General features: G+C 50.5%; 1 protein-coding gene and 2 long non-coding RNA genes across 3 annotated transcripts; 1 reads left to right on the top strand and 2 right to left on the bottom strand.

Annotated features, from left to right (window-relative positions):
• Nucleotides 1-38: 38 nt before the first annotated feature.
• LOC113133338 (uncharacterized) lies at nt 39-1,782 on the bottom strand. The gene is made up of 5 exons (XM_026312100.1): nt 1,623-1,782; nt 1,115-1,338; nt 723-787; nt 488-636; nt 39-390 (listed from the first exon to the last, which is right to left on the bottom strand). The coding sequence occupies exons 1-5, from the start codon at nt 1,780-1,782 to the stop codon at nt 305-307; spliced, it is 684 nt and encodes a 227-aa protein (XP_026167885.1). The 3' UTR covers nt 39-304.
• Nucleotides 1,783-1,931: 149 nt separating this feature from the next.
• On the bottom strand, nt 1,932-3,111 carry LOC113133371 (uncharacterized). Its single transcript, XR_003295984.1, has 3 exons — nt 2,939-3,111; nt 2,360-2,654; nt 1,932-1,998 (listed from the first exon to the last, which is right to left on the bottom strand). It is a non-coding gene; the product is annotated as an uncharacterized LOC113133371 (long non-coding RNA).
• A 3,554-nt stretch (nt 3,112-6,665) lies between these two features.
• LOC113133367 (uncharacterized) lies at nt 6,666-8,541 on the top strand. Its single transcript, XR_003295983.1, has 3 exons — nt 6,666-6,711; nt 7,485-7,541; nt 8,342-8,541. It is a non-coding gene; the product is annotated as an uncharacterized LOC113133367 (long non-coding RNA).
• The last annotated feature ends 4,195 nt before the right edge of the window (nt 8,542-12,736 follow it).

Raw genomic sequence — 12,736 nt, 5'->3', positions numbered from 1 at the left:
AGAAAAACTTCATTCAAGAAAATTGACAGTGCATAAATATACATTTTGATAACCATACTCTTTGATAAAACTCATGCATTGAATCAGGGTTGGGGTGTGCAGCCCACAGTGTTACATGTAATTTATATGTTTAATAAAAGATACTTTAATAAGTGATAAATCAAACTGACATAACAATAAGTTTGGACATTTTCAAATTCAAATAAATTACAGCATTTTAAATAATCCTTGCTCTGAACAAGCAGTTTTTATGTACAAATTTCCAAAGAGTTGTGCTCTGAAGGCAGTTTAATCAGCACAGATGCTATTGCTGGTTTGACAGGAGCCAAGACAACAGCACCAGGCAGAAGGCAGAGAGGAGACTGGTCCTGTGGCTGACTCCACTTGATGCTGAAAATGAAAAGAACATGAAACAACATTTTAGTTCAACAAAAGATTGTGCGGATTTTTAATTTGTTTTGATTAAGCAGCTCTCAGTATTACTTACTTGCGTCAGTCACAGAGATGGAGGAGGTTTCAATGTCAAAGCCGAAAACATTTGAAGCTGCGTTGCGCAAAACCTGGATAATCTGATTGTTAGTAGGAGCAGAAGTGGCTAAAAATTTAAGTTTGAGGACATTGATGACTGATCCATTTCTGCAGAGGAGACAAAGGAGCAACAATTATAATTTGAAGTACTATGCCATTATTTTCAAACTGCAAAAGAATAATAAAGAAATTACCTGAATTCCACCACCTCCAGTGAGTTGAAGGAAGAGCTGAATTCATTTGTGAACCTGGGTTCAAGCTGCAGAAACAAAAAACATATGATATTCAAACACTTGTTCTCTTTTTCTGTTGTAGCTGGTGTGGTTTTATTTGTCCTGACCTGTTTCTAATACTCATCTTCCAGTGGTTCTTCCAAATATTATTGTTACACAATAAGCAACAGCCCATGTCAGGAGATTCATGTTGTCTACTCTGATCAGTTTAAATCAATTGATTAAAGAAACTAACCTGTACATAACTGATTGAATCTCATATTTCAGTCTCTTTTATAGAGTCATCTAACAGATGACAATATAACAATACAATAATATGTACCCACAGGTTTTATTCTGAAGGTGACACTTACCTGTCCTTTCACCATTGATACTCGGTCTTTAAATTCTTGAGAGGAGGAATCTGCCAGGTCACTTGTGAACTTTTTTTGAAGTGATCGGAAAGTTATTCGCTTTATTGTGAAGGCTGGAGTTATAGTAGCAGATGTTGTCACTGTTGTAGATGAAGCTGTTGTTGGTGCAGCAGTTGCTGATGTAGCTGTTGTTGGTGCAGCAGTTGGATCTGTAACTGGACTTGCTGTAAAACATTTTAAGTAAATATTAGATTTTGTGTTTAAGTTCAGAAGTTTGTAATGTCAAGAATCTCACACTAGTGTCTCACTCAGCTACTCTGTGTTCAGCTGTTGTTGAGTGAATGGACTGAAGTTTACAACACTGAACAATGTTAAAGCTGTTATGAGACATTTCTGTTCTTCCATTTATTGTGTAGTAACATCATTTTTTGAAGACACCATGAGCTGCCTGTTATTTCAGAAGTTTTCTCTACTGATTACAGTGTCACATTGTGTTGTGTTTACTTACCTAACACTTGGACTGAGCTGGGGTTTATGGTCAGGTTGAAGCTACTGCCAGAATTATTTACACCTTCAACAAAGGTTTGAGCAACGACACTGTTCTGTGGGAGCTCTGGAGTGGAAATATTCCGAATGAACAAAATCTCGATATCTGCTTGAGTTTCCATCTACTTTTGTGACTTGAACAGACCTGTATTATAAAACAAAAGGAAACATGAAGAAATTGCATTAAAACATTATGTTGCTGTGATTCCCATGATCCTAAAAACTAAAAGTGTATTGTGTGTATGTTAGTCAACTGAATGTAAATGCTTTTACCTGAACTGTTTCAAGAGGCATCGGTCAAACGTCTCAGGAAATTTTTTTCTGTATGTGTCATTGCACTGAAGAGAGAAAGCAAAATGAAGACATGGAGTTAGAATTACATTTAAAAGAAAATTGAATTTTAGTAAAAAACTTTTTGATGGCATTTTTTAAAATTTATATTAAAGATATTTTTTCTTGACTTATCATTATGTTGTAAACAGTGTGGGAGACAAAGGGACAGTAAATGTGGCTAAACATGCAAGAAAACTGTGACTGGACTTGAACCACAGATGTTAAAAATGTGTCATAAACCACAGCAACATGGAAAATCTTTCCACTTCACCTGAATTGACCTAAAGTGAAATATTGTTTGCAGTGATTCAGGCACAAAACTGAAACCATCAATAAAAAATATAATCAGCATGAAGTCTGACTCACCAATCCTAACAACTCGATTTTTCAGATCTTTGTAACGCTTGCTGTTTGTGTCAATTGAGCTCGGCTGAATATGTTTCTCTTGAAAAATCAGCCGTGATTAAATAGACAGGTTGTGGTGTGGGAGTAGTTGTTGCTGTTGTAGGAGCCGTTGCTGCTGCTGTAGTTGTGGTTGAGGGAGTAGTAGTTGCTGATGTAGCTGTTGTTGGTGCAGCAGTTGCTGATGTAGCTGTTGTTGGTGCAGCAGTTGCTGATGTAGCTGTTGTTGGTGTAGTAGTTGGATCTGTAACTGGACTTGCTGTAAAACATTTTAAGTAAATATTAGATTTTGTGTTTAAGTTCAGAAGTTTGTAATGTCAAGAATCTCACACTAGTGTCTCACTCAGCTACTCTGTGTTCAGCTGTTGTTGAGTGAATGGACTGAAGTTTACAACACTGAACAATGTTAAAGCTGTTATGAGACATTTCTGTTCTTCCATTTATTGTGTAGCAACATCATTTTTTGAAGACACCATGAGCTGCCTGTTATTTCAGAAGTTTTCTCTACTGATTACAGTGTCACATTGTGTTGTGTTTACTTACCTAACACTTGGACTGAGCTGGGGTTTATGGTCAGGTTGAAGCTACTGCCAGAATTATTTACACTTTCAACAAAGGTTTGAGCAACGACACTGTTCTGTGGGAGATCTGGAGTGGAAATATTCCGATTGAACAAAATCTCGATATCTGCTTGAGTTTCATCTACTTTTGTGACTTGAACAGGCCTGTATTATAAAACAAAAGGAAACATGAAGAAATTGCATTAAAACATTATGTTGCTGTGATTCCCATGATCCTAAAAACTAAAAGTGTATTGTGTGTATGTTAGTCAACTGAATGTAAATGCTTTTACCTGAAATGTTTCAAGAGGCATCGGTCAAACTTCTCAGGAAATTTTTTTCTGTATGTGTCATTGCACTGAAGAGAGAAAGCAAAATGAAGACATGGAGTTAAAATTACATTTAAAAGAAAAATGGATTTTAGTAAAAAATGTTTTGATGCAGTTGACATCACATTTTGAAAAATTTCTTTTAAAGATATTTCTTCATGACTTGTTTTCATTACGTTTTAAACAGTGTGGCAGACAAAAGGACAGTAAAAGTGGCTAAATGTGCAAGAAAACTGAGACGGGACTTGAAGCACAGATGTTAAAAAATAAACCACAGCATCATGGAAATCCTTCCACTTCACCTCACTTGACCTTAAGTGAAATATTGTGTGCAGTCATTGCGACACATAAATTTAAACCATCAATAAAAAGTATAATCAGCATGAAATCTGACTCACCAATCCGACAACTCGAATTTCCAGATCTTTGTAACGCTTGCTGTTTGTGTCATTGAGCTCGGCTGAATATGGTTCGGTTGATAAGACAGCTGAGATTGTATAGACAGGTTGAAGTGTGGGAGTAGCTGTTTTAGTTGTGGTTGTTTCAGCGGCTGGAGTAGTTGTGGTTGTTTCAGGGGCTGGAGTAGTTGTGGTTGTTTCTCTGTTACGGGAGTAGTTTGTGGTTGTTTCAGTGGCTGGAGTAGTTGTGGTTGTTTCAGTGGCTGGAATAGTTGTGGTTGTTTCAGTGGCTGGAGTAGTTGTGTGGTGGTTTCAGTGGCTGGAGTAGTTGTGGTTGTTTCAGTGGCTGGAGTAGTTGTGGTTGTTTCAGTTACGGGAGTAGTTGTGGTTGTTTCAGTGGCTGGAGTAGTTGTGGTTGTTTCAGTGGCTGGAGTAGTTGTGGTTGTTTCTGTTACAGGAGTAGTTGTGGATTGTTTCAGTGGCTGGAGTAGTTGTGGTTGTTTCAGTGGCTGGAGTAGTTGTGGTTGTTTCAGTGGCTGGAGTAGTTGTGGTTGTTTCAGTTGCTTGAGTAGTTGTGGTTGTTTCAGTGGCTGGAGTGTTGTTGTGTCTGTTATGGTCGGAGTAGTTGTGGTTGTTTCAGGGGTGGGGATAGTTGTGGTTGTTTCAGGGGCTGGAGTAGTTGTGGTTGTTTCAGGGGCTGGAGTAGTTGTGGTTGTTTCAGGGGCTGGAGTAGTTGTGGTTGTTTCAGGGGCTGGGAGTAGTTGTGGTTGTTTCAGGTGCTGGAGTAGTTTGTAGTTGTGGTTGTTTCAGTGGCTGGAGGTAGTAGTTGTGGTTGTTTCAGTGGCTGGAGTAGTTGTGGTTGTTTCAGTTGCTGGAGTAGTTGTGGTTGTTTCAGGGGCTGGAGTAGTTGTGGTTGTTTCAGGGGCTGGAGTAGTTGTGGTTGTTTCAGGGGCTGGAGTAGTTGTGGTTGTTTCAGTGGCTGGAGTAGTTGTGGTTGTTTCAGGTGCTGGAGTAGTTGTGGTTGTTTCCGGGGCTGGTGTGGGAGTAGTTGTGGTTGTTTCAGGGGCTGGAGTAGTTGTGGTTGTTTCAGGGGCTGGAGTAGTTGTGGTTGTTTCTGTTACGGGAGTAGTTGTGGTTGTTTCAGTGGCTGGAGTAGTTGTGGTTGTTTCAGTGGCTGGAGTAGTTGTGGTTGTTTCAGTGGCTGGAGTAGTTGTGGTTGTTTCAGTGGCTGGAGTAGTTGTGGTTGTTTCAGTGGCGGGAGTAGTTGTGGTTGTTTCAGTGGCTGGAGTAGTTGTGGTTGTTTCAGTGGCTGGAGTAGTTGTGGTTGTTTCAGTGGCTGGAGTAGTTGTGGTTGTTTCAGTGGCTGGAGTAGTTGTGGTTGTTTCAGTTACAGGTGTAGTTGTGGTTGTTTCAGTGGCTGGAGTAGTTGTGGTTGTTTCAGTGGCTGGAGTAGTTGTGGTTGTTTCAGTGGCTGGAGTAGTTGTGGTTGTTTCAGTTACTGGAGTAGTTGTGGTTGTTTCAGTGGCTGGAGTAGTTGTGGTTGTTTCAGTGGCTGGAGTAGTAGTGGTTGTTTCAGTGGCGGGAGTAGTTGTGGTTGTTTCAGTGGCTGGAGTAGTTGTGGTTGTTTCAGTGGCTGGAGTAGTTGTGGCTGTTTCAGGTGCTGAGTAGGGAGTAGTTGTGGTTGTTTCAGGGGCTGGAGTAGTTGTGGTTGTTTCAGGGGCTGGAGTAGTTGTGGTTGTTTCAGGGGCTGGAGTAGTTGTGGTTGTTTCTGGTACGGGAGTAGTTATGGTTGTTTCAGGGGCTGGAGTAGTTGTGGTTGTTTCAGTTCCAGGTATAGTTGTGGTTGTTTCAAGGGCTGGAGTAGTTGTGGTTGTTTCAGGGGCTGGGAGTAGTTGTGGTTGTTTCAGTGGCTGGAGTAGTGTTGGTTGTTTCAGTGGCTGGATAGGTTAGGGTGAGTTGTTGTGTTTTCCGGGGCTGGAGTAGTTGTGTTGTTTCAGTGACGGAGTAGTTGTGGTTGTTTCAGTGACTGGAGTAGTGTGTGTTTCGGGGCTGGAGTAGTTGTGGTTGTTTCAGGGGCTGGAGTAGTTGTGGTTGTTTCAGGGGCTGGAGTAGTTGTGGTTGTTTCAGGGGCTGGAGTAGTTGTGGTTGTTTCAGGGGCTGGAGTAGTTGTGGTTGTTTCAGGGGCTGGAGTAGTTGTGGTTGTTTCAGGGGCTGGAGTAGTTGTGGTTGTTTCAGGGGCTGGGAGTAGTTGTGGTTGTTTCAGGGGCTGGAGTAGTTGTGGTTGTTTCAGGGGCTGGAGTAGTTGTGGTTGTTTCAGGGGTTGGAGTAGTTGTGGTTGTTTCTGGTACGGGAGTAGTTATGGTTGTTTCAGGGGCTGGAGTAGTTGTGGTTGTTTCTGTTACGGGAGTACTTGTGCTTGTTTCTGGGGCTGGAGTAGTTGTGCTTGTTTCCGGGGCTGGAGTAGTTGTGGTTGTTTCAGGGGTTGGAGTAGTTGTGGTTGTTTCTGGTACGGGAGTAGTTATGGTTGTTTCAGGGGCTGGAGTAGTTGTGGTTGTTTCAGTTCCAGGTATAGTTGTGCTTGTTTCAAGGGCTGGAGTAGTTGGGTTGTTTCAGGGCTGAGTAGTTGTGGTGTTTTCAGGGCCTGGAGTATAGTAGTTGTGGTTGTTTCAGTGGCTGGTGTGGTTGTGGTTGTTTCAGTGGCTGGAGTAGTTGTGGTTGTTTCAGTGGCTGGAGTAGTTGTGGTTGTTTCAGGGACTGGAGTAGTTGTGGTTGTTTCAGTTGCTGGAGTAGTTGTGGTTGTTTCAGGGGCTGGTGTGGTTGTTTCAGGGCTGGAGTAGTTGTGGTTGTTTCAGGGACTGGAGTAGTTGTGTTGTTTCAGGGTGTGGAGTAGTTGTGGTTGTTTCGAGGGCTGGTTGAGTAGTTGTGGTTGTTTCAGGGTGGATGTTGTGGTTTGTTGTTTTTCATGGGTGGGAGTCGTTGTGGCTTTAACAAGGTGAATTCTGAACTTATCGCATATCTTCTTATTTACGGTAAGTACATCCATAAGTCCTTATATACAATATTGTATTTTTATACACTGAATGTATAGATATTTATTATAACACATTTTCATCATTAAACTATATGCTAAATTTGTAAAATGTACATTTATTTCTATTTCAACAGAAATCCTGTCATTACATAATTACTGTCAAATGACTAAAATAAGATGAAACTCAAAATTCAGGACATGATGGAAGTTTTTTGTATGTTATGGGAAGTTTTTTGTATGTTATGAAATCTTGCTGGTTACTTTCTTTTTCCTCCCAATTTAAAGCTCAAAAAACATTTTTCTGCTTCCAGTTTCACAGCAGATGTAGGGTATATTTACAGTCATACAATATTTCTACATTTCACATTACTCTATCTGCACTAACTACTAACTATGATTGGTTCTCAAATTGTTTTAATAATTTTACACCCCCATGCAATATCAAATATATATTAATTTGAGGACCAGATAATAAATGGTTGTGGCTCATCTGGTAAAGCAGGTTGTCTGTCAACTGTAGACTTGAGTTACAGCTCCTCACATTTTGAACTTGTGATACCAAATCCTTATTTGCTCCCAGACTCCAGGACACTCAAAACAAGAATGGGATTTACTTAATTTACTTGTCAAGAAAACAAAAAGACAGTTGTGATCAGCACTGCTATTTGACCTCCTTAAATGGTTCAATACAACATATACTCACGAACATAGAGAAAGTAATGAATTTATAAATGTTTTTGACATACTGCTTTTTATTGTTTGATTTTATAGATTCAAAGGAAGACAACATGGGTGTCAGATTGATAATGATGTTGCTGTTTCTAACAGGTGAGTGATCTTAAGCCAACTGTTATTTGACATTGTCATATTGTATGTAGTATTTAAATGAATCCACTCAACTTACTGGTGTTTCAATTTAGGCACAATTATATTACAAGTAGATTAATAACACCAATAGAACAGTAATGTCATAAAGGTAAGTACAATACTTTGGTGGCAGAAGTTGGCTTCAGATAATATTACAGTAATGAGCAATTATCAATCTGTATAAGGTTTGGCTATACACCAAAAAGGCACAGACCCAATACTGTCTGATACTGTGATGCTACATACAAATGTGTGCAGGTGAGAGGGAGGAAGAAAGACCCATTAAATATCCATGGGGTGATACTAATTGGAAAAGAGTGAGCAGATGAAGAAATTCTAAGGATGAATGAAAAGTTTAAGTTTCCAAGTAAAGTGACACAGGACATATTCATCACTGAAAAGAAAATGGGATCCAGCTGCCGTCTCCTTTTTGGAAACTGTATTTCTTGTGATAAAAATGAACTGATCAGGACATAAACACTGGGGTATCTTATGATAAAACTGGGGCCACCAGACAAGAAATATTTTATTCTCAATAAGACTAGTGACACTTTGCTCATGTGCTAACCTAGAAAACACTAAGCAGATAGTCCATAGGTGAAGTTGAAAGAACTAGCAGATTACACCATGAGGCTGTGATAGCTCTTACACATTGAATAGATGGCAAGTAGAAACAGGCCATTTTGGTACATGATAGTATAAGATATTAAAAATATGCAAAACCTAAAACATTTTTATTCTATTTTCTTTGGTTCCTACAGTAACAGCAACCACAGCAGCAACACAAGACGCCACCACGGCAGCCCCAGGCCCCCAGGCCACAACCGCTGCCCCTGCCACCACAACAGCAGCCCCTGCCGCCACAACAGCTGCCCCAGCCGCCACAACAGCTGCCCCTGCCGCCACAACAGCAGCCCCAGCCGCCACAACAGCAGCCCCTGCCGCCACAACAGCTGCCCCAGCCGCCACAACAGCTGCCCCTGCCGCCACAACAGCTGCCCCAGCCGCCACAACAGCAGCCCCTGCCGCCACAACAGCTGCCCCAGCCGCCACAACCGCTGCCCCTGCCGCCACAACCGCAGCACCTGCCGCCACAACCGCTGCCCCAGCCGCCACAACCGCTGCCCCTGCCGCCACAACCGCTGCCCCTGCCGCCACAACCGCTGCCCCAGCCGCCACAACCGCTGCCCCTGCCGCCACAACAGCAGCACCTGCCGCCACAACAGCTGCCCCTGCCGCCACAACAGCTGCCCCAGCCGCCACAACCGCTGCCCCTGCCGCCACAACCGCAGCACCTGCCGCCACAACCGCTGCCCCAGCCGCCACAACCGCTGCCCCTGCCGCCACAACCGCTGCCCCTGCCGCCACAACCGCTGCCCCAGCCGCCACAACCGCTGCCCCTGCCGCCACAACAGCAGCACCTGCCGCCACAACAGCTGCCCCTGCCGCCACAACAGCTGCCCCTGCCGCCACAACAGCAGCCCCTGCCGCCACAACAGCAGCCCCTGCCGCCACAACAGCTGCCCCTGCCGCCACAACAGCTGCCCCTGCCGCCACAACAGCTGCCCCTGCCGCCACAACAGCAGCCCCTGCCGCCACAACAGCTGCCCCAGCCGCCACAACAGCTGCCCCTGCCGCCACAACAGCTGCCCCTGCCGCCACAACAGCAGCCCCTGCCGCCACAACAGCTGCCCCTGCCGCCACAACAGCTGCCCCAGCCGCCACAACAGCTGCCCCTGCCGCCACAACCGCTGCCCCTGCCGCCACAACCGCAGCACCTGCCGCCACAACAGCTGCCCCTGCCGCCACAACAGCAGCCCCTGCCGCCACAACAGCTGCCCCTGCCGCCACAACAGCTGCCCCTGCCGCCACAACAGCTGCCCCTGCCGCCACAACCGCAGCACCTGCCGCCACAACCGCTGCCCCTGCCGCCACAACCGCTGCCCCAGCCGCCACAACAGCTGCCCCTGCCGCCACAACAGCAGCCCCTGCCGCCACAACAGCAGCCCCTGCCGCCACAACAGCAGCCCCTGCCGCCACAACAGCTGCCCCAGCCGCCACAACAGCAGCACCTGCCGCCACAACAGCTGCCCCTGCCGCCACAACAGCTGCCCCAGCCGCCACAACAGCTGCCCCAGCCGCCACAACAGCTGCCCCTGCCGCCACAACAGCTGCCCCAGCCGCCACAACAGCTGCCCCTGCCGCCACAACAGCTGCCCCTGCCGCCACAACAGCTGCCCCTGCCGCCACAACAGCAGCACCTGCCGCCACAACAGCTGCCCCTGCCGCCACAACAGCTGCCCCTGCCGCCACAACAGCTGCCCCAGCCGCCACAACAGCAGCCCCTGCCGCCACAACAGCTGCAACTGCCGCCACAACAGATGCCCCAGCCGCCACAACAGCAGCCCCTGCCGCCACAACAGCTGCCCCTGCCGCCACAACAGCTGCCCCTGCCGCCACAACAGCTGCAACTGCCGCCACAACAGATGCCCCTGCCGCCACAACAGCAGCCCCTGCCGCCACAACAGCAGCCCCTGCCGCCACAACAGCTGCCCCTGCCGCCACAACAGCTGCCCCTGCCGCCACAACCGCAGCACCTGCCGCCACAACCGCTGCCCCTGCCGCCACAACAGCAGCACCTGCCGCCACAACAGCTGCCCCTGCCGCCACAACAGCAGCCCCTGCCGCCACAACAGCAGCCCCTGCCGCCACAACAGCTGCCCCTGCCGCCACAACAGCTGCCCCTGCCGCCACAACCGCAGCACCTGCCGCCACAACCGCTGCCCCTGCCGCCACAACAGCAGCCCCTGCCGCCACAACAGCAGCCCCTGCCGCCACAACAGCTGCCCCTGCCGCCACAACAGCTGCCCCTGCCGCCACAACAGCTGCCCCTGCCGCCACAACAGCTGCCCCTGCCGCCACAACAGCTGCAACTGCCGCCACAACAGATGCCCCAGCCGCCACAACCAGCCCCTGCCGCCACAACAGCTGCCCAGTCCCCACAACAGCTGCCCCAGCCGCCACACAGCAGCCCCTTGCCTCCACAACAGCTGCCCCTGCCGCCACAACAGCAGCCCCTGCCGCCACAACAGCTGCCCCAGCCGCCACAACAGCAGCACACCTGCCGCCACAACAGCTGCCCCAGCCGCCACCAACAGCTGCCCTGCCGCCACAACAGCTGCCCCCTGCCGCCAACAGCAGCCCCTGCCGCCACAACAGCTGCCCCAGCCGCACAACAGCTGCCCCTGCCGCCACAACAGCTGCCCCAGCCGCCACAACAGCAGCACCTGCCGCCACAACAGCTGCCCCTGCCGCCACAACAGCTGCCCCAGCCGCCACAACAGCAGCCCCTGCCGCCACAACAGCTGCCCCTGCCGCCACAACAGCAGCCCCTGCCGCCACAACAGCTGCAACTGCCGCCACAACAGCTGCCCCAGCCGCCACAACAGCTGCCCCTGCCGCCACAACAGCAGCCCCTGCCGCCACAACAGCAGCCCCTGCCGCCACAACAGCAGCCCCTGCCGCCCAACAGCGCCCCAGCCGCCACAAACAGCAGCACCTGCCGCCACAACAGCTGCCCCTGCCGCCACAACAGCTGCCCCAGCCGCCACAACAGCAGCCCCTGCCGCCACAACAGCTGCAACTGCCGCCACAACAGCTGCCCCAGCCGCCACAACAGCTGCCCCTGCCGCCACAACACAGCCCCTGCCGCCACAACAGCAGCCCCTGCCGCCACAACAGCTGCCCCTGCCGCCACAACAGCTGCCCCAGCCGCCACAACAGCAGCACCTGCCGCCACAACAGCTGCCCCTGCCGCCACAACAGCTGCCCCCGCCGCCACAACAGATGCCCCAGCGCCACAACAGCAGCCCCTGCCGCCACAACAGCTGCAACTGCCGCCACAAACAGATGCCCCAGCCGCCACAACAGAAGCCCCTGCCGCCACAACAGCTGCCCCTGCCGCCACAACAGATGCCCCAGCCGCCACAACAGCAGCAACTGCCGCCACAACAGATGCCCCAGCCGCCACAACAGCAGCCCCTGCCGCCACAACAGCTGCCCCTGCCGCCACAACAGCTGCCCCAGCCGCCACAACAGCTGCCCCAGCCGCCACAACAGCAGCAACTGCCGCCACACGATGCCCCAGCCGCCACAACAGAGCCCCAGCCCCGCCACAACAGCTGCACCAGCCGCCACACAGCTGCCCCTCCGCCACACACACAGCCCCTGCCACAACGCCACCCCCACAACAGCAGCCCTGCCGCACAACGCTGCCCTGCCGCCACAACAGCTGCCCCTGCCGCCACAACACCTGCACCACCAACCCACAAACAGATGCCCCAGTCGCCACAACAGCAGCCCTGCCGCCACAACAGCTGCCCCTGCCGCCACAACAGCTGCCCCAGCCGCCACAACAGCTGCCCCAGCCGCCCACAACAGCAGCACCTGCCGCCACAACAGCTGCCCCTGCCGCCACAACAGCTGCCCCTGCCGCCACAACAGCAGCCCCTGCCGCCACAACAGCTGCCCCTGCCGCCACAACAGCTGCCCCTGCCGCCACAACAGCAGCCCCTGCCGCCACAACAGCAGCCCCAGCCGCCACAACAGCTGCCCCTGCCGCCCCAACAGCTGCCCCTGCCGCCACAACCGCAGCACCTGCCGCCCCAACCGCTGCCCCTGCCGCCACAACAGCAGCCCCTGCCGCCACAACGCCGCCCACAACAGCTGCCCCTGCACGCCACAACAGCTGCCCCTGCCGCACAACAGCAGCCCCTGCCGCCACAACAGCAGCACCTGCCGCCACAACAGCTGCCCCAGCAGCCACAACAGCTGCCCCAGCAGCCACAACAGCTGCCCCAGCCGCCACAACAGCAGCACCTGCCGCCACAACAGCTGCCCCTGCCGCCACAACAGCAGCACCTGCCGCCACAACAGCTGCCCCTGCCGCCACAACAGCTGCCCCTGCCGCCACAACCGCTGCCCCAGCCGCCACAACCGCTGCCCCAGCCGCCACAACCGCTGCCCCAGCCGCCACAACAGCTGCCCCTGCCGCCACAACAGCTGCCCCTGCCGCCACAACAGCAGCCCCTGCCGCCACAACCGCAGCACCTGCCGCCACAACAGCTGCCACTGCCGCCACAACAGCAGCCCCTGCC

The sequence above is a fragment of the Mastacembelus armatus genome, unplaced genomic scaffold, assembly GCF_900324485.2.
Source record: "Mastacembelus armatus unplaced genomic scaffold, fMasArm1.2, whole genome shotgun sequence".
NCBI classification, from domain to species: domain Eukaryota; kingdom Metazoa; phylum Chordata; class Actinopteri; order Synbranchiformes; family Mastacembelidae; genus Mastacembelus; species Mastacembelus armatus.
The sequence above is the reverse complement of the archived record's forward strand: the minus strand, read 5'-3'. Positions and strand labels throughout refer to the sequence as shown.